At 59.2% G+C, this 22,857-nt stretch overlaps 7 protein-coding genes across 7 annotated transcripts; 5 read left to right on the plus strand and 2 right to left on the minus strand.

Annotated features, from left to right (window-relative positions):
* Positions 1-137: 137 nt before the first annotated feature.
* Positions 138-2,160, plus strand: BKCO1_170005 (major facilitator superfamily transporter; the record flags this gene model as incomplete). Its single annotated transcript, XM_020271663.1, has 5 exons — positions 138-745; positions 803-849; positions 904-1,380; positions 1,440-2,017; positions 2,089-2,160. The coding sequence occupies 5 exons, from the start codon at positions 138-140 to the stop codon at positions 2,158-2,160; spliced, it is 1,782 nt and encodes a 593-aa protein (XP_020131677.1).
* A 1,230-nt stretch (positions 2,161-3,390) lies between these two features.
* Positions 3,391-4,877, plus strand: BKCO1_170006 (uncharacterized protein; the record flags this gene model as incomplete). The annotated part of the gene is made up of 2 exons (XM_020271674.1): positions 3,391-3,562; positions 3,634-4,877. The coding sequence occupies 2 exons, from the start codon at positions 3,391-3,393 to the stop codon at positions 4,875-4,877; spliced, it is 1,416 nt and encodes a 471-aa protein (XP_020131674.1).
* A 169-nt stretch (positions 4,878-5,046) lies between these two features.
* Positions 5,047-5,910, minus strand: BKCO1_170007 (uncharacterized protein; the record flags this gene model as incomplete). The annotated part of the gene is made up of 1 exon (XM_020271685.1): positions 5,047-5,910. One exon carries the CDS (start codon positions 5,908-5,910, stop codon positions 5,047-5,049), a length of 864 nt encoding a protein of 287 aa, XP_020131675.1.
* A 1,008-nt stretch (positions 5,911-6,918) lies between these two features.
* Positions 6,919-8,835, plus strand: BKCO1_170008 (uncharacterized protein; the record flags this gene model as incomplete). Its single annotated transcript, XM_020271696.1, has 1 exon — positions 6,919-8,835. One exon carries the CDS (start codon positions 6,919-6,921, stop codon positions 8,833-8,835), a length of 1,917 nt encoding a protein of 638 aa, XP_020131669.1.
* A 2,678-nt stretch (positions 8,836-11,513) lies between these two features.
* On the minus strand, positions 11,514-12,407 carry BKCO1_170009 (glyoxalase bleomycin resistance protein dioxygenase superfamily; the record flags this gene model as incomplete). Its single annotated transcript, XM_020271707.1, has 1 exon — positions 11,514-12,407. The coding sequence occupies one exon, from the start codon at positions 12,405-12,407 to the stop codon at positions 11,514-11,516; it is 894 nt and encodes a 297-aa protein (XP_020131670.1).
* Positions 12,408-13,432: 1,025 nt separating this feature from the next.
* Positions 13,433-15,005, plus strand: BKCO1_1700010 (wd40 repeat-like protein; the record flags this gene model as incomplete). The annotated part of the gene is made up of 3 exons (XM_020271560.1): positions 13,433-13,495; positions 13,556-13,724; positions 13,774-15,005. The coding sequence occupies 3 exons, from the start codon at positions 13,433-13,435 to the stop codon at positions 15,003-15,005; spliced, it is 1,464 nt and encodes a 487-aa protein (XP_020131695.1).
* A 923-nt stretch (positions 15,006-15,928) lies between these two features.
* BKCO1_1700011 (polyadenylate-binding cytoplasmic and nuclear) lies at positions 15,929-16,967 on the plus strand (the record flags this gene model as incomplete). Its single annotated transcript, XM_020271571.1, has 3 exons — positions 15,929-15,997; positions 16,051-16,210; positions 16,264-16,967. The coding sequence occupies 3 exons, from the start codon at positions 15,929-15,931 to the stop codon at positions 16,965-16,967; spliced, it is 933 nt and encodes a 310-aa protein (XP_020131696.1).
* Positions 16,968-22,857: the final 5,890 nt, after the last annotated feature.

The following is a 22,857-nucleotide window of genomic DNA, read 5'->3' on the forward strand; positions in this document are numbered from 1 at the left end:
CCAGCTATATTTGACCATGACAAAATATGGGGCACATCTGGGGCGCAGAATATCTACGCCGCCTCAGCAGGTGACTGCTTGCACATCCACTTCTTTGGTGGTACGCAGGGCGCAGAAGCTCTCCATGCATTCCCAATATGGAACGACTCAGCAGCTCCTACAGACAGGCGCGCCGAAGCCAAGATCGCCTGAAGCTCCCGCGCTTCGAGGCAATCGACCTGAGCGACTGGAAACACACGCCCGCCGACGATTCTCCAGACGGCGACCGCAGCGTCCTCTTTGCTCCACTGACCACCACTCACCCGACTGGTCCACTGGACAACGCCGCCCCCCTGGAAGTCGACGAAGAAAATCCGTTACGAGCTCGTCGCTACAGCCGCAAAATTGAAGAAAGCAGCCGATTCGGACTATGGACCCTCATTCTCCTGTTATTGGCCATCGCCATGGTCGTCCTTACCGTCCTCTACTCGACCGGCTCTGCCAAGTCTTTGATGCGAGGGAAACTCTTCGCCACCTCGTCAAGCAACGCTATCCTGGTCCTCCGTATTCTCACCGAACTCTGTGCCGTCATCCTCAGCGCTCTTGTCATTGTCGTCGTCGAAGACCTGCAATGGGCGTTGGCGTCAAGGCCAGAAGGCGTCGGCTTGCTGCATTTTATTGGTCTTGACTCGGGAACCGGAGTGTGGGGTTTGTGTCGATTGCTGGCTACGGCAGATTGGAAGCAAAAATACTCGAGCGCTTTCCGGTAAGTACTGCCACCAACGACCGCCGACTTCACTGACTAAGCGCTTCTGTTCCCCAGCCTTCTGGTCATTATCTCGATCCCCCTTCCTGGTATCATTCTGATGGGTAAGGGTTTATCGATTCGCGTAGGCCCTGATGGATGCTGACGCCTCACTACAGGTGACATCAACATCGAACTGGTCTTCTTCCCAGAAAAAACCTATCCCGTTGCTGCCGGACTTGGGGATTTTAACGCCTCGTACATATCAGAGCTGACGGCCGTAACAACCACGGCACTCTTGGTCCAAATGGGCAACCCTCTATGGTCGGATCGAGATGCCGTCTCAGTCGAACCTCTTGGTCCAGGAGAGGGACACTGTACGGTTTCCAACACGTCTTCGGAATGGGTAGCTTGCGAAGAATCTTACTTCATGTCGGGTGGTTTCAATTCGATATCTCCGCAAGCGGACGATCTCTCAAGCTACCCGGAAGCGAAGGCTTATGTGGTTCCCAACGTGAAGGGCTATCATGTCGAGTATGGCACAGTGCACGACGTCCAGACTCTCCACGATGAGGGCAGCTGCCATCTAATTGGAAGTGCCGCCGCGGCCGCGTACTGGTGCTCCGCTATCGGCTCGGATCAAGAACTCCTTTTCGGTAAGACATGCCATGGTCTACCTCTTCCAGCCATGCTTTATTGCTAACATGCCGCTCAGGGTCGGCTTACTGCCCCATAGCTCTTCAGATGAACAGCAGTTGCCTGAACACCACATCCTGGACCTCTGAGCTGGATCTCGCAACGTCCATGTTCGTATACCGGCGCTTCGCCACGGTGAACTATTCGCGAACCAACTTCTCCATCGTGTCCCTCACCGACCTTTCGAAACCCGAGGTCTACCCTGTTTCGCTTCAAGACTACATGCTCGCCCTCTCGTCGGTGGTCCCGGGCTTCAACAGCAGTGTTGACATCAAGGGCGACAACTCGCAGCTCGCCATCTACGCCGTGACCGCCCTGCCCGTCAGCGACAGCCAAGTCGCCAAGAAGATTTCGCTCAAAGCGATCCGCAAGGCCATGTCGGTCCCGCTCGACTACTTCCAGGCCAACTACTTCGCGCCCGGGCCCAACATCTGGGAGCTCGAGGAGCCGCGCGAGGGGCTGGATGCGGATATGTACACAGAACTCAGCATCGCCATCCTCTCGCATCAGGTCGTCGCGGGGCATGTGTCGCGGTGGCTGTTCGTGGTCAGCGCTGGCGTGTTGCTGCTCATCTCGGCGGGCGGCATCGCCGCGACGGTACGTGTCTGCGAGCGCCGGCCCGAACGCTGCGGGTACCCGTCGTTGGATTTTGCGGCTGTGTGCGCCAGGGGCTCGACGTCGGATGGGGATGGCAATGGCTTGCACAGGTCGTTGACAAGGCTTGGGGAGCGGCCGAATAAGTACGAGGTTGCGAGTAGAATCCAGGGCGAGCGGATTGTTTTGAGATAGCAAGGCCGCCGGTGCCGGCGCCGGCGCCGGCGGCGACTGCTGATGTGGATGAGTTTTATTGTGGGTTCTTTCGATTCTCACGTTGGCTGAGTGACCTTGTTTGCATTTCAGCTCGAACGTCTTGCGTTCTTCCGGGACGACTTTGTAACTTTTAGATTTGCGCACGATACCCACGATAGAAGGAGCGTAGTTGAACGTTCAGCATAAGCAGAAAACCGGAGAGATGGTTCGATCTTCGAGGCCAATGGCGTTCTTTTCCCGTCCGGAGAGCAGTTCGGAAAAGGAGTTGTGGGCTGGGGCATTCGTGTCAGCGAAGGATTCGGCTGGAAGAAATGACGGAGGATGCTGAGCTTGGTCTTCTCGGTTTGCGTCACCAGTGTGCTTACTCGTTCAGTCTGCAGCAGTGGCCAGCACAGCCCTGCTGCTGTCGTTAGACTCTTTCGCACGTGGCCTGGGATGCTTGTGAGCCCTTCATTCTCGCTCAAGCTCAAGACATGGCGCAGCAAGTATTCATTTGGGGGTTGCGAGAGTCATGGCTTTCTCATCCGAATCTCCTGTTCTGAAAAGGGCAACACTTGCACCAGCGACCCTCCCATTACCCGCTTCTCCGCATTGCACTGCCTCTGCTTTCTTCCCATGCTGGTAGACGAGCAGTGAATTGACGCAAACCAGGGTATGAGCCACAGTCGCAGATTTCGTGTTTCGCATTCGACGGGATCCATCTGGGGATCGGCAGAGCGGAACGAGCGGACACTTCGGAAAGCTTAAATTTAAGCCTAGCCAACTGCCATGATCCGAAGCTGGATTCGTACTCGGCTCATGACCGCCTGTCTCTACGTCGTGGGATCTGCAACTGTATCACTAAGGCATGTGGGCTGGCCGCAGCTCAACACCATGGGTAACCCTCACCGGCTGTGGGCTTGGAACGCCCACTGAATAAAAATAGCAACCCGAACTTGTCATGGCACAGTGCAGTGACGCTTGGAGGTCTCAAGTCTGAAAAGCACGATATCGTAGCGTCTATAAAGCCTTGGAGCTCTCATACATGCTAAGTCCCAAACACAGCAGAATCCAAGGCTCCCACCACTTCTCAACCGGACAAGCTTTGCTAAGCAAGCCAAGCCAAAGATACTTTTACATCTACCGAGAGGACATTGATTCAGCCGCAAAACCGAACGAACATGGCACACCCCGCGCAGCAGCCACCGGCATATCAGGAAAATGGCAGCAAGCTCCCTGAAGCCCTGTCTTGCGCGGTCGAACTTCCCACTCCCCCCTCCGGAGAGCCATCTTCCCGCTCAAGGTCCTCCACCATGGGCAGCACTAGCATCTCGAAGCCCATAGTCATCCCCCGTCAGTCATTCCCCCTCCCCTCCCGAAGCCGGGGCGTTCCAGCACATCTCGTCACTAACCCGTCGTCCCAGAAAGCATCAACATGTTCTACGTCCGGTCCTTCTCGCCCTTCGCGCGGGCGTACGCGCCCGCGCTGGCGACGCTGCGCCCGTCGCCCATCTCGCAGGACGACTTCCTCGCCTTCATCGACGGCCTCAACGACGCCTTCATGATGCACCCCTTCTTCCAGGCCGGCTTCGTCGCCGGCGGCGCCGTCATGTCGGCGCCCATCCTGCCCGTGCAGATCGCGGGAGGCGGCCTCCAGGCGCTCGCCGCCCTCGGCTCCGGCGCCGTCACCCTCGTGCGCGCCAGGCAGTACCTCAAGAAGGCCAACGCCGAGCTGTTCGCCCCCCGCGGCCTCGCCGTGCGCACGTGCACGACCAAGCGGATGCTGCAGGCCGTGGGCCGCGGCGGAGACAAGAAGCTCTCGTTCCTGGCCGGTAGCGGTGGTGGTGGTGGTGCTGCGGGCGAGGATGAGGATATTGACGTCGACGAGCTGCTGGCGCAGCACTACGCCGAAGCCGAAGCCGCCGCCGCCGCCGCTACTACTTCCTCATCTCCTCCCACCACCACCAGCACCAGCCGCTTCGCCCGCCCCTCCTCCCACCGCCGCCACGCCAGCACCTCATCCATCCCCACCTCCAGTTCCACCACCGCCTCTGCACACCTCAACCTCCTCCACGCCCGCCGCCTCCGCCCCCTCTCCGGCTCCGTCTCGCCCGTGACCTTCGACGTGCCGCCCGCTCCCTTGCCGCAGAGCGCGCTGAAGCGCTACTCGACGGCGCCGACGCGGTGGATGAACGGGCGGTCGGCGCGGGCGCTGGCGGCGGGGCGCGAGAAGGGGATGCGGCTGCGGCGGGAGAAGGCGGCGGAGCTGGACGGGGAGCTGAGCGCGCTGAGGGGGGAGATTGAGGGGTTGATGGTGGGGAGGGAGGATAGGACTGGGGAGGAGGAGACTGGGGAGGAGGGGACTGGGGAGGAGAGTGGGGTTGTTGTGGGGGGTGGGGATGGTGGTGATGGGGGGCCGCGGCACCATGAGCGGATGGCGAGTCGGGAGCTGGCGGTGAGCTTGGAGGAGAAGAGGGCGCAGATGATTGGGGAGATTCGGAAGGCGGGCGAGAAGAAGATCAGGAAGAGCGACAGGAAGGAGGAGAAGATGGCGAATAGGGTGCTTTGGATTGTGATTACGAGGCTGGGGGATGCGCCGACAGAGGATGAAGACCTAGAGCTGGACTTGTCGGACCGGGCGAGTCAGGCGAGCGGTGCGAGTCGCTAAGTGAGCGAGGAGTGGCTCTTGCGGTTGTTGTTCTGTTGTTTTTGTTATTTTTTTTTTCTTCTTCATTTCTTATGAGTTCTGGATATCCCATCATTCGCTTTGCATGTTATCCGACGATATTATTAGCCTGGAATATAAACGACTGCGACCTGCTCTGCGCCTTTCCATCTCATGTAACCCGCTCAATCTCTTCCACCTCGACCCTCTTGCCGGAACCCACAATCCTCGCCGGTGCCACCCTCCACCGTCTCTCCAAAATGCCACGATAGTTTCCAAGGGGCCCGCTGAGGGCCGCGCCCAGGCACAAAGGGAGGCCAACCATGATGGTCCAGAACGGCACGCTTGGAAAGCGAGAGTGAACGAGATGAGCGCTGACCCAGCCGATGGCAGCCAACGCCGCGATGATGGCACACTTCGCTCGGAATTTGGCCGACTCCTCGGACTCGACTTCATTCTTGACGCCTCGGAGCAAGTACCGGGGAGCTCGCGGAACGTTCATGGTGACGAGGGGCTGGCTGTCGTACGTGACGCCTTCGATGCAAAGCGGTTGAAGCTCCTTCGGAAAGTGGAGCGGCTCGCTCAGCACAAGCCTGTCCCAAGTGGGGATGAGGAGGTGGAACGGGGCGTCCTCGAGGAGGGTGCTGCGGAGAGCCTGCATGTGGAGACAGATCTGGTCCAGGTCGTTCGACTTCATGCCGAAGGAGGCGGGGAGGCCGCCGTTGCGCTCGGCCAGGCTGTGGAAGGCCGGGTGCCAGAAGTCGTCCGGGTGGTAGACGAAGTACTTGTCGTCGGCGCCGCGCGTCTCGTCGGCCTTCATGCGCACGAGGTCGTAGACGTGCTCGGCGAAGCCGCCCGGCCGGTTGATGCCCAGGATTTGCAGCTTGTTCGTCAGCTCCACGTGGCCGCCGATGTGCTGGATGCCTCGCTCAAGCCTTGCGACACTCGTCGCCGACACGTCGAGCGCGTATTTGTACTCGTCCATGCGGCGCATTAAATCCTGCTCCGAAGTGCTCATGCTTTGGTATTGCGACATCTTGGCTTGCGAAAATGGGAGGTTGCACGGAATCCTTGGTGGTTTTCACATGTGAAGTCGAAAGTGCGGATCCTGGTGGAAAATCAAAGTCCTTGGGCTACATATAAAGCAACAGTAGTGGCAGTGCAGTCTGATCACATATAGCTTGGCATGTCCGAGGATCGCGGGGCTGTGTCACATCCTTCCAGGCTGCCATTTTCCGCCCCCACGCAAAGCAGCCTTGCACTTCCGCCGACTACAGGACAAGCACGTCACTCGTTGTTGCATGTAATTTGTGGGACTGATTTACGTTCTTCTGATTTAGATGGAAGGGGCAAAAACATCGCAAAGATGTTGGAAGCTAGACAAGGGAAGAGAGATTCCGCCCCGAAAGATAAAGCGAGCAGTACTACTGCTTATGTAGCACCTGGCAACCTTGACACAGCAAGAACAGTAGACCTCTATATAAGAATGCAATTATTTTCCTTTTCCTTTGAGTCCCACTAGTCAGATCTTCGTTCGCAAACCGCACATTCGTATCTCGGTCGCTGGTTAATGGCACTACAAGGAGGTGTCGTTATCGTGGCCAATGTCAGCCTCAGTAGCTCGCCTCCCGCGAGATAGACATGTTCGGGGAAGGACAGAATTTCTAGACCTAGGTGGGTGGCTTCACTGGAGTAGAGTAAGCAATGCGAGTCGTCATAGTAACAGCCAGATTCAAGCGTGTCCAGTCTTTCGCATCAAACAATGTCGACTACGTGAAGTGAGGGCCACTCCACAGTGAGCGCAGGTGAAGCGGCGCACATACACCTACATCCTTGACCACAATAACAATCGCGCTATTGTGAACACAATAAGATTGTTACACAATGGAGCGAGTTATTGTTGATTCCCTTTACTTTTCATCCGAGGCCTTCTGTTAAATGGTTCTGACCGACGCGTCCTTCTCCCTCTCAGATCAATCGAACACTTCTGCTTTCGACCCAAGCATCGGGAGCGATGAGCCATCTAGCAAACCAATTCGACAGCATGGACGACGCCACGCAGCAGCCAGGCCAAGCTGGCGACCACCAGGAACAAGCCTCGCACCAGCCCGACACCGTTTGCGATTCTGGAGACTTTGATCCCAGTCTCTTTGACACGCTGGATACTTCCAGTGAGGAGCATCTTCTGAAGCTTTTCCTCGCCGAGCTTGATCAACAGTCTCCTCCGACCCAGAACCTCAACCCGGACCCTGCTCGCGACGCCGCTACGACTCAGTCGCAGCAACCCACCCAGACCCCATTGCCCACATCCGCATCAACGAGCCACACGAACACCTCTGCCCCAAGCCAGGTGCAGCCGCAACCACTTCCGCAGCCGCAACCATTCCCGCAGCCCCAACTCATGCACCCGCAGCCGCAACTCATGATGAACCCTCAACCGCAATCCACACGCCCGCAGCAACAGAAACGTTCAGAAAAGCGCCTCAACAACAGCGACATGATCAGGTCTTCCCTGGCCAAGGACGAGAAGTCCAAGGGCTCCGCCCGACAAGCGCAGCGCAAGAACAACCACCACCACCAGAAGGATCAGCCGGCAAGCGCGACGCAGCAGAAGGGCAGCAAGCGCAAGGTCGACGGCGGGCCCGCCGCCCCTTCCACGGCAGAAGAAGCGACGCAGCCCCAGCGTCACCCCAAGCAGCGTCGAACCAGCAGCAACAGCATCACCAACACCAGCGCGCCCATTGCCGCCGGAGCCAAACCCATCGGACAGGATCACCGCGCCACCGCCCGTCCCGGCGGCTCCCAGACCAACCCGCTGCTGGTCCTCGACGACGACGACGACGACGACGACGACGACGACGTCGACAACAACAACAACAACGGCCTCGGCACCGCTCGCCAGTACGAACAGCAGCGCCGCCGCGACTCCCTCCCCGCCGCCTACGACATCCCGCAGCCGCAGCCTCAACCTCAGCACCATCACCACACCATGGCAGCAGCAACCCCTCCCACCCACAACCTCTCCTCCTCTCACCCTCCCGCTCCCGCTCCCGCTCCCGCTCCCCTTCCTCCTCCGTCGCCGCCCGCGACCGATCACGACGCCCATCACGAACACCCCCCGCAGATGATCACGCACACGGCCCCGACCGCCGCCTTCGCCGTGCAAGAGACGATCGCGCTGGGCGCGCCCACGGGCGGCCACGCGCAGCGCAGCTTCGCCTTCTCGCCCGCGTGCGGCGTCGGCGTGCGGCGCACGGGCCGGCTGGTGTCGGTCAAGAAGGGCGAGCGGGTGCTGCATTTCACGAGCAACAGCGGCGGGGCCCGCCGCAAGAGGACGGCGACCGCTGCTGCTGCTGCTGCTGCCGGCGGTGACGGTGATGGCGCGACCGAGGTCCGCGAGATGAGTGGCCATGGCCATGGTGCAGGTGGCGGCGGCGAGGAGGAGGTGGTGGAGGCCGCGGTCCGGTTCAAGGTCGTCGGGTTCGGCCCGTGTGCGCGTTGCATGGCGACGCCGGCGACGACGCTGTGCGACCGCGGTTATCCGTGCCGCGTGTGCGTCGAGGAGGCGGGAGGCGATTTGGTGGCGGCGATGGGGGCGTGTCACTTGCCCATTGTGGAGAAGCCGGATGGTGTGATTGATGGGGATGAGCTGCTTGAGAGGGGCTTGCAGGTTGTGAGGCCGGGCATGGCCGTGGTGGTTGTGGCGGAAGACGAGAAAGAGGATGAGGGGAAGGAGGAGACGGAGAATGAGGAGAGGGAGCAGCAGAAGCGGCAGCAGGGGGAGGGGGAAGACGAGAAGGAGAACAAGGAGGAGAGGGAGAGGGAGAATGAGGAGAGGGAGCAGCAGCAGCAGCAGGGGGAGGAGGGAGAAGAAGAAGAAGGACGGGTTGTGGTTGGGGAAGAGAGTGGGGCTGGTGATGGGACTGGAGGGGGCATGTCAGCGCTTGGCGGTGGCCAGTGAGTGGTGAGTGGTGAGAGGCAAGTAGTGGCGTCGATTTGGCTTATTGGTCGAGTTAAATCCGGCTTAACTCATTTGGTTCGGCTGGTCGGGGAAGGCCATGGAAGTTGACTCGGTTGAGGCAGTGAACAACGGTGATAGGAGGTAAGATCCTGGACATGTTAGATGCGGGTTTTCACATCGTAAGGGGGCAGATGCGATGATTACTCAGAATGTATTGCTAGAAAAAAAACCGCAAAGCCCCTGATAGATACTCCGAGTCCTCAATGTCTAGCAGGCCATGGTCGAGGCTATCTGTGCAACGGCGAGACGAGAAGGGGCAGCTCTCCAGAATCATGAGCCGGTGCATCTTGAACGTACCCTTCGTTGTGGTTGTCGATTCAGCAAGGTGGAACACTGACAAAACCATGAAACACAGCTTTCCGGCACGAACAGGCAGCGAGTATTATCCGTGGACAGGTGGAGAAGAATGCAAGACTTCCGGAGCGGGTCGAGTAGATCAGTGGCCTGACCCTTGCATACCAACCCTCCAACAGTCCCAGCCGGCTCGGAGGATCTATGCGCGCCAACGTGGCCATGCTGATCGCATGCATAGCCGTCCGCAGTCTCTTCATGCAGGTGTCAGCCTATTCACTCCGGCAATCTGACGCGGAGATAGCCCAATCGGCAACGAGCCTCTCTCCGATAGCCCGGTGAAGCCCTTGTAGTGTGTGCCATGTGGGCAATGCAACTCGCCTCTGCGCTTCAAGTGTCGGGACGGTTTCCGAGCTGGGCAGAAAGTCGACATGTACCAGCGTGAAGCAGTGGCTTCAATTGGTGATAGGAGGCCGAGACGCAGGAAAGTATCGGAAGACATTCTGCGGCTCAATGGGCAAGCATGCCAAGGACTTTCAGGCCGTGAGGCAACGGTTCGCGCTTCATTTTCTTCTCGCCTGAAACACGCGAGCGGCAAACATTTCGAGTCCCCTCCGCGTTTGGCTTGTGACTGTGGCACTGCAGCGCGTCTAGATCGCTAAAGAGGGTACCATGGCACGCCCAAAGGGCTGAGATGTGATATCTCACATTATAGCGACAGTAAGCTGAACAAGAACATGGGGCGGGTACGCGGTTTTCGTTTGCTGAACTGCGCCTTTTATGCGGGGGCTGCAGCTGGCTTCCGTAGACGCGCGCTTGACTTTGCCGTGTATACATATGGGCGCCAGCTGTGGCATCACGAAGGGACTGGTTGACAGGGAGCGTCCATGTCTGGCGGATAAATCTTCTACTCTCGTCGATGTGGCAGCCTATCAGGTTTGTTACCGCGTCTGTCTTCCACATGCATGTAGCTACACGAACCAAGCTGGAGACTAATGTGCACCATCGGCATTGAAATGGGTAAGTCCAACCGCACCTGTGAGGTCGATCCCCGTCCAGGCATCCATCAGACGCGGAGAAGCAAGCTTGAATGAAATCGAAATATCAATCCCCTTAGGTACCGACAACGCCAAGTCCAGTAGCATAGTCCCGATCAAAGCTTCCCTGTCTCCTCCCCTGTCTCTTTCGACTTCGGTGGAATCCCAACCAGTCTTGTGGGCCGATGCGTTAGACCATTGAGACAATGTCAGCCACGTTCCGGTGACCAATTGCTGGATGAGATGTGCGTCCCGCTTCGACAAATTAAGAATGCAGACGGGATCGCCCGAGGAAATCTGGATCGCCCGGGGAAGCTGGATGCCATGAAGTTTCGGATCGGCCAAGGCCAGACCGGGAATAATGGTCCCAGGGGAGCTGTTAGCTGAGCTCACATGGCGTCGCGTCGCGTCGCATCGCAGCCCAAGAGCATCCAGGCAGCGGAGAATTGACAGCCGGCCCATATCGTAGACAGTGGCGTGACCCAGGAAGAGGCGCGGATGTGGGCCGTGGCCATGGCTGCATACGTCGAAGGACATCTCGGTTCCAGCGTCTGCTTGCTTCTTCCTCATTGCACGGGCACACCGACTCGATGAAAACTGCAAAACCCCCACTTTGAGTACGCAAGACATGCGGCCAAGACAGGAGGGTAACTCGACCTCGAAAAACTCGTTTTCTGCACCAAGTGAGCGTTAATCCATTGGTTGTCAAAACTTCGCCGTCATGGAGTGGGAGAATGTGTCAATAAGGCACGTTGCGGACAAGGGGTCTTCGCAGAATGAGGCGCGCCTAGAAACGCTGTGTAACGACAAACGGCTGCGTGTGCGGGGCGACATCACCGGCGAACCAGGAAGCTCTGCCTTGATTGATCGCTTGTATGACAGCACATCGCATACTAAAAACCCTTCTGCAAGCCGGAAGCTCTCGGGATAGAGCCATTAGAAAAACAGGAATTGAGATGTCGCCTTTGGTCGTCTATTGCACATGGCAGAGAATTGATTCTTGAGCCAACCGGCTAGACGGCCACGACTTACCGCTGCGGTACGCCTGCGTCGGGATATGCAGTCACAGCCGGCTCTGCAGGGCTTGGTCCCTGCGGAACCGGTCGTACACGGAGGCTGTCCAAGGCGGCATGATACGCGATACGACCGGGCTTCTGATCGCTGGACTTGCATGCTGGTCAACGACATCTGGTCAGGGCGATGAAATTCATGCTGTGTGTTATGCAGTAACTGACAACAGCCATGATGCTGCAGGCAAATGTCTCGCAATCCTCCTGGCGCCTGCTGCTTTTACTGAGGACCGCCTTTCTCCGCACTCAAAAAGGATATCTCAATGTGACCTTCTCCGCGCGAGCCAACTCTCTCATCGATCGGGCTCTGTACCCGGGATCCACTGCTTGGCTCAACCACAAGCTCAATCGTGATTCTTGCTTCCGAGTCGTTTTCTTGCTGATCGCCGGACCGCGGCCGCAAGGTCACTTTTGGCGTTGGATAGGCGGCTAGCACTTGAGGGGCCTCGACAATCCAGTCGAAGCCGTGTCTGTCGGCAGTAGCATTTCCCGGACGCGCCAGAATGGCGTCATAAGCGCCGTGCAGACGCGCGCTGTCAGGCGTTTGGACCGCAATATTACTGACGCCGAGAGCACCGCAGGGGTGGAGCAGGCCCTGAGCACTTGCCGATACCCTAAGGCCCCTGGCGGTGACATCGTGGCACCAGAACGGGGCCACGCCCCTTCTGACACCTTCAGGGAATGTCACAAACCAAGCAATCTCTTGACCATCGGGTCTGCGTCTTCCACCCGGCTGGGGTCGTGTGTATGCAAACGCGGTCAAGCCGCCATCCCGCTGCTTGCCTCTCCACTCGTCCAATCGAGCCGAGACACGGCTGACATCCTGGACATCGGACGACGTGAGGGCCCAGTCTATGACTCCGTATCGCTTGTCGCCCCACCAGTGACCATCCTTGTAGGCCGGACTGTCATCAATGAAAGCGATAAGCTCGATGTATGTGCCGTCCTGGAAGACGATGAGTTTGTTCTCCGTCTTTCCATCGGCGTGGCGGCCACCAGGGCTGAGAGTGAAGTTGGAGGTGATCCAGGGGGGAGGGTCTAGCAGGTCCCGGTGAGGGAGGAGAATGATGATGTGATCGAGCTGAGCGGACGGAACGGGCTGCTGTTCAACCATGGTGTCGAGATCTGGGCGAAGTGCAGTCGGTGGAAGCGGGCGAAGATAAAGGTTTTCCTGTTGTGTGATTGAACACAAACGCACGCCATGACCCTCGCGGCTAGACGTGTGGGGCCCCGCGACCCTGGCGGGCGCCAGCTTTCTTCACGGCACCTGACATGCCGCGCTTCGTTCCTCATCTGGTTACCGCAGGCTGACCTTTTCAGCCTTGGGCGCCTGCCGTCAACTGCTATTGGTCATCCTGCACTCGCACCATGTTGCACAATTCAGCATGGAGGATCGCGGGCTTGACTGCTGTGCAGTTTGCCGTTCCGCATTGCTGCAGAACATCTCTTCCTCGGCACGACACTCCACTTTCCTGCAGCCTGGTCACGATGTGTGATGGCTCTCCAAGCCGTGCGCGATGCACTCCGTACCTAGGTCGTAGCCGGTGCGGGGACGCAACCAAGTCCCTAGCCTCTCGATTACCCGTCTTCGTTCCCGTCATCCCCTTGCTCAGTCTCTGTCGCGGCAGCATTCAGACGGCGCGGTCTGATCCGCCTGTGGGTGTCGTGGAGATGCTCAACGCGCTGCCGCAATGCATGATAGACCTTTATCTTCGGAGGGGCCGCCTTCGGCCAGATATGTTTTTGGATGATCCATTGGCTTCGGCGGGGTTTCGCTGTGCAGCGCGAGGCTATGAGTTGAGAACCGAGTGTGCCGGGCGTACAAGACGCAAGCCTGTCAATGCAGAGCGTGTGTCCTAAGGAGAGCGTGGTAAGTAGGTAGGGTTCAATCTTGGAATCAGGTTGAATTAGATGCGGCCCGTGACGAACGAAAGGCGCCGGATTGACGGAGAGTGGAAGGGGCGATTACATAGCGCCTCTGCGGCGGGGTAAGCACGGTGGCCGCAACTGACCTCATCTCTTCCGAACCCCACCAACGACACCCGACCAATTCCAGCCACGAACGCGCCCGACGGCCACGGCCACTACTTTGTACCTGCGCCTGCCAAACCAAGGGCCCGGCGTCACCATCGCGTGGTCATGCCCGTCTCGCAGCCCGCTGTCCTAGTGGCTCGCTTCCTGAGGGGAAACAACTATTCCAATGTCGCTCCCCTCATTCAGCCGCAGAGTCCGTCCGTCCACTGACCGGCATCCTACAAATAGACTCTGGCCGCCTTTCTTGAAGAAGCGAATCTGCCACCCGATGCCGGCACGCTTTCGAAAGGGGATCTCACCATCGAGCAGGTGCTTCGCGAGAAAGAGACTTTCGACTTGACCGCGAACTTTGAGAGACTGGGTGTCGAGGATGCCGACAAAGGATGGCGAAGTCCAGGTATTTCTCTGCATTGTAGATCAAGACCGTGCCTCTGACGCGCTGCAAGCACCGTCAACCGCCACAGAACTCACGATATTGCCCACTGCGTCCAACATTCTGAACACATCCGTCGAGCTCCTCGCCGTATCCGATGACACGTTAGAACCCTTCGTACTATCTACAACCGCAGACCGTCGGCTGCATATGGTGTCTGTCTGCGAAGACTCGTTCAAGCTCGAGCGCTCGATCAGCAAGGCACAGGACTCGCCGATCTTGTCGTACAGCGTGCTTGGTCAAAGCCATCTCCTCATGACGAGCATGTCGGGGAAGACGGTGCTCTACGATTGCCGATCTGATGCTGTGGTCAGCGAGCGGCGAGACCATTCCAAATATGCTGTGACAGTTACCAGCCACGCGCAGTCAGGTGGCACCTGGGTTGCAACGGCAGGGTGGGATGCGAAGGTGTTTCTCTACTTCATTGAAGGCACCACGGACGGCCCCCCGCATCTTCGAGCTCCCGTTGCCACACTCACACTTCCTTCGAACCCGGAAGCCTTGCTATTCATTGAACACCCTGAAACCACCGAGCCCCTGCTCGTGCTGACCCGAAAAGACTCGACATTCCTCTACTACTACGCTCTCCCTGACTCAGCCGCCGATGTTGCAAACGGGCCTTGCAAACTCCAACTTCTTGGAACACAGAACCTTGCTCCTACTTCCAACGCATGGATTGCCTTCACACCATCAAGCATTGCTCTCTGTCCGACGGACTCTTCTGTTGCAGCGGTCGCAACGTCTGCTGTTCCACATATGAAGCTCATTATCTTGCGACTGCTCGTACCGCCGGCTGCCGGCATCGAGTCTGGGTTGGAAGACACAGGCAGTGCTCCTGCAGCCCCAGCTACGAACACGAGTCAGAACCCGTTCGTATCGTTGACCCAAGCAACGCAGGCGCGGGCAGCTTTGGCGACGCAAGAACGCGAACTTGCGGCTATCCTCGTCCAGTGCAACACCCTGGCGCCGCAAACAGCGTACTCGACGCCGGCACTGTCATGGCGACCGGATGGAAGCGGTGTGTGGGTGAACGGCGATGACGGAATTGTTCGAGGAGTGGAGGCCAGCACGGGCAAAGTGGTCGCAAGCCTGAGCGGGCACGAGGCGGCATCGAAGGTGCGGTGCGTTTGGGCTGGAAAGGTTGGGCGGGCGGACCAAAGCGGCGAGGAGTGGGTGCTCAGCGGCGGCTTTGATCAGAGGCTGATCGTCTGGCGAATACCGTCGGCGGGGGCTGGGTCGTCGTAACTAGGCGGGCGGTGATCTGGTGACCGCCGTCTGCCCCAAGAATGAAGCGCGGCGCTCGACGGCATTTGCCCATGCGTGACGGGCGCTGGCTGGCTGGCTGGCTGGCTGGCTGCGCAGCGCTCAGCGGCTGGCGGGGAGCATGAGCGATTGGCGATGCGAGAGCAGCAGCGCGCTGCAGCGGGCACGAAGACGAACCACCAGCCTGCCCTCCTCCACGCTACGGTTTCGCAGACGCGTGCCGCACATGATGGTGGCCGGGCGATGGGCTGTCGCGTTGCACAAGCAGCATGCGGCGGGCAACGCCGGTTGGAGTGCAGCGGCCAACGGGCATTGTCGCCACGCTAGGTATCTCTTGTGTCTGTGCCCGGAGGATGGCGGACCCACGCGCGCGCAGCTGCAGAGACAGAATGGAGCCGCCGAGCTACGTATCTAAAGCGGCAAGCCGGCGACACTGCCCGCCATGCGTCTGCGTCTGACGTCCCCGGATTGTTCTCGGTCTACCCCATGCCATCATCCCTGTTCGCATGCGCCCGGCAAGCGGCCCCTCGAACCATGTCGCTGTTGGCCCATCCCTGTCTGCAAGGGCTTCCAGCACCGAGCAGGCGGGTCGTCGAGGCCTGCATGCTATGTCTCCCGTCCTTTCGCTCGGCTGTCTTGTATGCCACGCATGTTATTGGCGCATCGCCGTGCTTTTTGCTCCAGCTCACTGAGCAGCAGCCGAGTATAAATCCACCCTGTGCTTCGCTTGCTCGCCTCAGTCTCCATCCTTCACCCGTAACTACGCTCTCTCGTTGCCTCTTTTACTTGTGCATCCGCTCTCCAAGCCCCCGGCAAGCCAGCGTCACTCAGCGTCTGTCAAGCGGCTTCCCACAGTTGCCCGGCCGAGACGGACAACTCTGTCACTCCTGTTTCGTTAATCCATTATGCCGGGCTTCTCCCGCCCCGGGGCTCTGCGGCCGCAGAGCGAAAGAAATTTCTTTATTGTCACTGGGGTATGCTTGGTTCTGTCCTGTTCCAGCCTTGTTCTGACCGACTTCACCTCCAGCTTCCGGAACACTTCAATTGGCAAAAGCTAAAGGACCTCATCCGTGATGCCACGACCAACGAACCCGGTTGGACGAATATAGACGAGTCTTGGCATGGTCCTGAAGGCGCCAAAGGCTATTTCAGCGTCAAGTCCCAGCAGGATGCGGACAATGTTTACGGTCAGACCAAGTTCCGCATGAATCTAGAAGCAGTGGCTGACATGGCAAGGCAGACCTACTAGTAAGAGTCATGTACGCTCGCCTCGGGCGGTCGCTACTAGTCCATCACTTCGACGCCTCAAGCCCGGAACCCGTCCTGGTCAAGTGCAACTGCCGGAGCTATTATCCTGGCGCGGCTGGCCACTCGGACCATAGATCTCGCATAACGGCCAGATCTGTGTTGGCGGCACAGAACATTCCGGACTGGCAGCCCATTGCACCGGTGCCGTTTGTGACAATCCCAATGCAACACCCTAGCATGACGGTGCCCATCTCGGTGCCGCAGATGCCCATGTATGCTCCGCCGGTGACGTACTACCAAGCAGCACCGCCGATGGTAGCGCCCATTAGCCCGGCGCTGGCAATGACCAACGAGCACGGCCTCCCCATCAATTCCATGAAGGGCGTGGTCCGCACGGAATCGCGTGGGCTGCACATCTCCGGGCTGACCTGGAACGCATCCGAGTCGGAGCTGCGCGAACTGCTCCGGCCCTACGGGCGCCCGCTGGGCATGGACCTGAAGCGAGGCTACGCCACGGTGCGGTTTGGGACGACGGAAGAGGTTAGACGGGCGATTGAGAGCCTGGACAAGCGGACGTGGAAGGGAAGGCAGATTGCGGTGAAGGAGGACCGGGACTCGACGGCGGTCTCAGAGCCGGTGATTGTCAGAAGCGCGCCGCAGCAGGTGAGTGCGGCGCATGCGTCACCGACAGCCTGATTCTCTGACGGACGCTGACATGCATGGGCGGCAGAAGAGAGCGCCGGCAGGCAGGTGAGGGCGGCGGGGACGAGGCATGGCGTTCTGGGCAGGACGATCGTTCAGGGGGCGTTTATCTGGGAGGGATGCGCCGGTGGGGGCGCAAGCAAAGTCTGTTTTCGTGGGGATTACTCATTGAGATACATGGAAATGTACAGGCGTTGCGGAGATGACGCCTTGCGATGATGAAGAAGCACCAAGCGAGGCAGGGGCCCTCCCCTCCCCCCCAGTCCGGGCTGCACGCAGTCGGGGCCCAGTGCCGTTTCGTGAGTCTGTGTAACACAAAGCTCTTTTGCTCCGCTCCGGCCTGCCCTGCTCGCGCTTTGCGACCGCTCATCTCCGCCCGCGCGCAGCGGCTCTGGCGGGCGGCGTTCCGCTTGGTCGGCTTGACGCGTTGTCGTCGCGGTGCCGTTGTCGCGCCTACGGCCGTCCCTGAACATCTGCTGCCCGCTGGCGCTTCTGTCGCCAACGTCCAGCACCCCCGCCATTGCAGCCGCCGTGTACGCGGCGGGCGCGTCTCACCCGCAGCAACCCACTGTTCATCGCAGGCCTCGCAGGCCGGCCGTGTAGCCCTGGCGTCCGGCAGCATCCCTTGATTGCGCCTGCCGTGCCATCTGCCAGACTGCGCGAGGCGCCCTTCTCCACGCACGCCCGTGTCCCCAGCTCCGCCCACGGCCGCTCCGGACAAAACCCCCGCTGGGCCTCGCTGTCCGCCTCGGTGCCGTGGTCGATGCAGCCGTTGTCCAGTTCCGTTTGCCCACCGAAGAGGTGCCTGTGGTGCTCGCCAATCGCCCTGGGCGCCGTTGAGCGTGTCTGTGCGACAGCCAAAGGCCCAGAGTGCAAGGCCCGAACACCAGCTGAGTCTCCCGTTGGCTCTCCCGTTGGCCCTCGCTGCCGCCAGCGTCGCCGCAACCACGCTTCTGTCGGCACCTAAGGTCAAGCGTGCGTCTCGGGATTTGCGCTTCCCCCTCTCCGCTGCGTTGCCATTCGCCGCTCCAAGACTAGGTTGGCTCAGCGGGCGCCCGCCGAACGGCCCGTCAGGAAGAAGGCAACTGGGCAACTAGGCAAACGAGCGATGGCGCATCCTGGATTGCGCGCCTGTGTCCAGCCATGCTTCGGGCCGGCCCTTATGCTTGTCACTGTGGGGGCCCAAGACCGGACTCGTTTCCGCGCGCCAGCACATACAAGAATGATGGATGGTGCCAGCCCGCCGTGAGGTCCAGTGTTCCTGCTTGGGTCTACTTACAGACGCGCCGGTGTCGCGCCTCCTCCCACAGCACGGCGCACCCTTTGCGTAGCTCCATCACCTCAATTGCGTCTCGCAGCGGCTACTAACGGGTTACCCGGTTGAGACTAGCAGGTCGACGCCCCGTCGCTGACCACACCTAGGTATTTGCCCCCGGATCAGCACAGCAACCAGAAAACTCCTTGGCGCGACTCACGTTGACCGTCGTGGCGGGATAGATCTCCTGGATCGATGCACCGTTGCTCGGGCCCATGCATCCGCGGCTGTACCCGTCGATGCGAGTATCAAGTCCGGATGGTCTCGCACGCCACCATTCCGCCACTGTGCGTGGTCTTGGGCCCGTACCACTACGCGAGCACCACTGCCCCATACAAGGTCCGGATCACCGCTCGACATGATCCAACCGAACCCTGCGCTGCTGCCAACGCCCGCGGAGACCGCGCGCATGGGGCCGTCGCCGTTATACAAGTACGAGCCGTAACCAACCTAAACCCCACCCTCCCCCCACCCCCCCTGGCGCTGTCTTTCGCCTAGTATTCCGACGGGAAGCAATCATCAGATGACCGTTGCGCCCATGTACGGCTGCTTCGCCTCCACCATACCGACTCGGAGATGCCGGGCCTGCCCTAGTCCCGCCTTCGTTTGAGCTCGCTTCGTAAGGCGCGATATCGCTGCTGGATCAAGGACGGCAACGCTGGGGGTCTCGTCGCTGCCGGCCAACGCTGCCGGCCGACGGTGCCGACGGACTACGGCTCCAGCTCCGGTTCGAGACCCCTCCGCTCTGGCGATCGCAGCTGCATACGGCCGTCATGGGACTCAATGCGCTTTAGCCCCATAACTCCTGCATCGCCTCATGGGGGAAGCGATTGGGTGACTCTGATGCAATGCAGTCCGCTGGCCACAGCTTGCTCGGGAAGCAATTCAGGCTGAGGCAGGAATATCCAGTTTGCCGGTCCACAGATGCTCACAAGCTTTGCTGACCGAGTGAGCAGGCCGGTGGCACCCTTTTGTGTTACGATACAGAGTTTTTTGCTTATTATGGCACACTAGGGGCGGCGTGGATACGACAACTCATATCCAAGAGACCCAATGTCCGGCCGAAGATCGTGTTCGCCTGCTGTCGCCTCCCTTCTCGAAGAACGTCCGGGTTCCTTTTCGAACTGTTTCAATCAGCCACTCGATCAGCATCCTGCAGCAGCGCACAGAGCCCGTGCAAGTTGTGCCAATCAAACGCTCCAACGCGGGGAAAGGCGATCAGCCAACGGAGCGCAGCATGACTGCGCTCGCGCCCGCTCTGCAACATCTCTGTCCGACCTGTCGGTCGATAGCGCAAGGCAGGCGGGAGACGGCCCCAAATCAGACCGACCCCTTAACCCTGACACACATCAGCCTGCATTTTGGAGCAACACCAAAGCGGGTATTGGTCGGGCCGACCCCGCACAATGCACGCAAGGACTCACGGCAGCGAGCCCGTAATACCGCCCAGTGCTCCTAGCCGCTACGGAAGCGCCTTGAAGGAAAAACTCCCGATGCGAGACTCGAGGCCCAGTCTTGCACGAATGAAAGGATTGCTCTGCCACATCACCACTCGTCCCACCTTTTCTGAGAGGTTCCCTTCACTGGATGCCCCGAATCTCGTCATCTCCGGCGGCCCGCATACCAGAAGCGGCAGAACATTGACCGTCCGCCGAAGCGTAGCCGCCTAGTTAGCGAGCCTCAGGAATGCACCCAAGGCTCCCTGGGTCGAGCCAGTTGGAATCTAGGGTCGTTCGCTCTGACCAGGCCTTTCAGCGAGCAGCACATCCTTTGAGGCAGCGCATAGTAGCCGGGCATGGCACATGTGGTCCTACTCGCAGTCAGGAGACAGCCCGCCACACCATGTTGACCAAAGATCTTGCTGGCACGTCCGGACAAGGTTTTCCACGAGCGGGCACAGCGGCATGTGAAAGCGAGGTCTGGCACTGCACAACCTATCGGCCGCTCACCGCCGCGGACAGAGCACCTTCAATCACAACCTTGCCGTTGGGCATCAGTCCAATGATACAGCTCCGCAGGGGATCTAGAAGATGCTCCCAACCTAACTGTTACATTCGCTTCGAGCCCCTCCCCGGTCTGATACTGGAGCACTCCGCCACAGCGTAAGCATGAAGCGAGGCACTGTCGAAGGAGTTCGCAGCGGCTAAAACTCATTCTCGGTACTCCGCAGCCAGTACACTGACCTGAGTCTCTGGTAGGCCAGAACGGCAGGGCAGTGCCACATCCACTAGCATGAACACAAGCTGTGACTGTGTCACTCTACCACGTTATAAAATCATGTCACGCAGCACGCGCGGGAAGAAGACGGGGAAGTTGTCCTTTCCAATAAGACCCACAATGATATATGATTCCTTTCGACCTAGGATGCTGCAACAGAGCTGCACATGTATTCGTGTACATGCACGTCGGCACGTATCCCCTCGGCGCACAGCCCGCCATCCAGGCGATCATGGAGGTGCTGTTGAGCATCATTGGATCCCCATGCGACTACAGCCTTGTAGCGTGCTTCAAACCACATGTCGTGCGTGGCGGTCGGTCCACCTTGGTCTATTTTCCCCCCCTCGTCGCTTCCTCTGTACGACGTCTGGCTTGCTGCGGGGGTCCTCCTCGCTTCACACATGCATTAGGCGTTATTATAAGCAGACACATGCGTGTCCTGCATCAGGATCTCCCACGCCTTACAGGGCGCAAGACAGATCTAGAGCCACAGGATTACTGCCACGCTGGAAGTATAGTCAGAGCCCCGCGCCAGCTCTCGAGCGCTAACATATTTGCGTGATGGTGCTACAAAGCCTCGTTCCACTTTTGCTGACGAGGCATCGGAGTCCCGGACGGACCTCCGGATTGGCGACCAATTAAAATATGAAATTCGGAATGATTCCCGACAGTGTCGATAGGAAAAGCATTGCTAATGGCATCATGTCGTAATCATGCAGATTGAGGCGCACAATGCAAGAGTTCATCTCTTCCCCCAGGCAAACGAGAGCCGGCGAGGGTGGGGCGTGCATTGTGTGCAAAGCATGGCGCGGATCTCCTCCTTACTTGGCAAATCTTGTATTTTAGCTATGCCTGCGTCACGAGGCACACCTCTTGTCCCCGTTGACGGGACTGCCGTATGTGAAATCATCTGGGGAGCAACCAACGGTTTCTTTTTCCAACGGTGCGGCGGCGGTTGAGAACGAGCCCCCACCGCCGTTGAGATGTGTAGTTCCACATGGCATATCCCGCACTTGGTGACCCTTGATCACGTCGGGCCAAGAGTCCCTCTTGGTTAGATAACCACCGGTTCAGAGGATGCTTTGAGGCTCTCAGATGGCAACTAACCGCGGCAGCAGCCCCTCAACAAAGTCGGCCCATTGGTTTGAGTCAAGTCTCGTCCAATCACGTTGCTCTCTGCACGCTCAGGGCCTCTGAAGAGGGGTTCCCTCTCCATGGCCATCGCCGATGAGGCAGCATTCGTCCGCGGCAACCATCTCGCGTTGTGGTGCGGATCTGACGGGGTCAGGAGGAGAGCCCACAACGTGTCCGGTTTTTCGGGCACCTCGATCCAATATCTTCATATCTCACAAACAAGTCTCACTGCAAGGCCCAGAGATAGTAATAGTGCATGTTTGCTGGCTAGCGCATTTCCGGGGGTGGACGAGGAAAAGAAATACTTGGACATGGGCGGAACGAGACAGCATCTTACGATTATAGCATCACTTGGCCCCTAGTCGCTCCTCATATGGCGTCGATGATCCGCATTTACCACATGCGGCTCAACATACAGCGAAGCCAAGGAAGTACGGGAAGCTGCTGGGCTGAAAAGAAGTGAAACTTGTCCCAAGGGCGGGTGGGCTTGTTCTTGGGTGAAGGGTGCCTGTGTTGGTGTGGCTGGAAGCCGTGTCCAAGCGAGCCATTCACCGCGCTCGATCCGCGTGTGTCTTGGTGCTACGCGGTATGCGCTGTCGCCGCATGCGACCAGCACGGAAGACCCAGATGGATGGGGCGGCACATGCTGCTGGCCGGGCCATGCATATCGATAGCCCTTTCTTGTCATGCGGCCAAGGTCTCGCCAGTGTCCGTTATGGCATTCGAGAGACAATCCCATGGTTCCGGACGTGGCTAGGAGGTAGGGTTCGCTCGCTCCTCTCCGCTGCTTTCCCGGGCGAGAGGCAGGTGGCACACGGGAGAGGGCCACCACTCTCGAGACTCCCTTCGGTGCCCCCAACCCACATAAACCCCCTCTCCGTCGTTGGAGGCGGATGCTTTCCCCGCTCACCTCACCTCCCCCCTCCCTTTTTCCCTGCAGCACCGCCTTCACGAGGCAAAATACAGGCTCGCTGCTGCCTGCCTCCCGACGCCCAGGGCTTTCGGTCTCCTCAGTGGGTTCCAGCGGACCGTGCCGTCCGGGGATCGTGGCAAAGCACAAGCGGTCGATGATTGGGGCACGCCCGCATACGATTCCACACACCGTTACCCGCCAGCATGTGGAATCGAGCAAAAGCGGAGGGTGCATGTCTCGGAGGTAGGCCGAAGCACTCGGCCGGTGCAGTACGCGTGCTGCAGGAACTCCCTGTGCACATCGGT

The sequence above is a fragment of the Diplodia corticola genome (genome assembly GCF_001883845.1).
Source record: "Diplodia corticola strain CBS 112549 chromosome Unknown scaffold17, whole genome shotgun sequence".
NCBI classification, from domain to species: Eukaryota; Fungi; Ascomycota; class Dothideomycetes; order Botryosphaeriales; family Botryosphaeriaceae; genus Diplodia; species Diplodia corticola.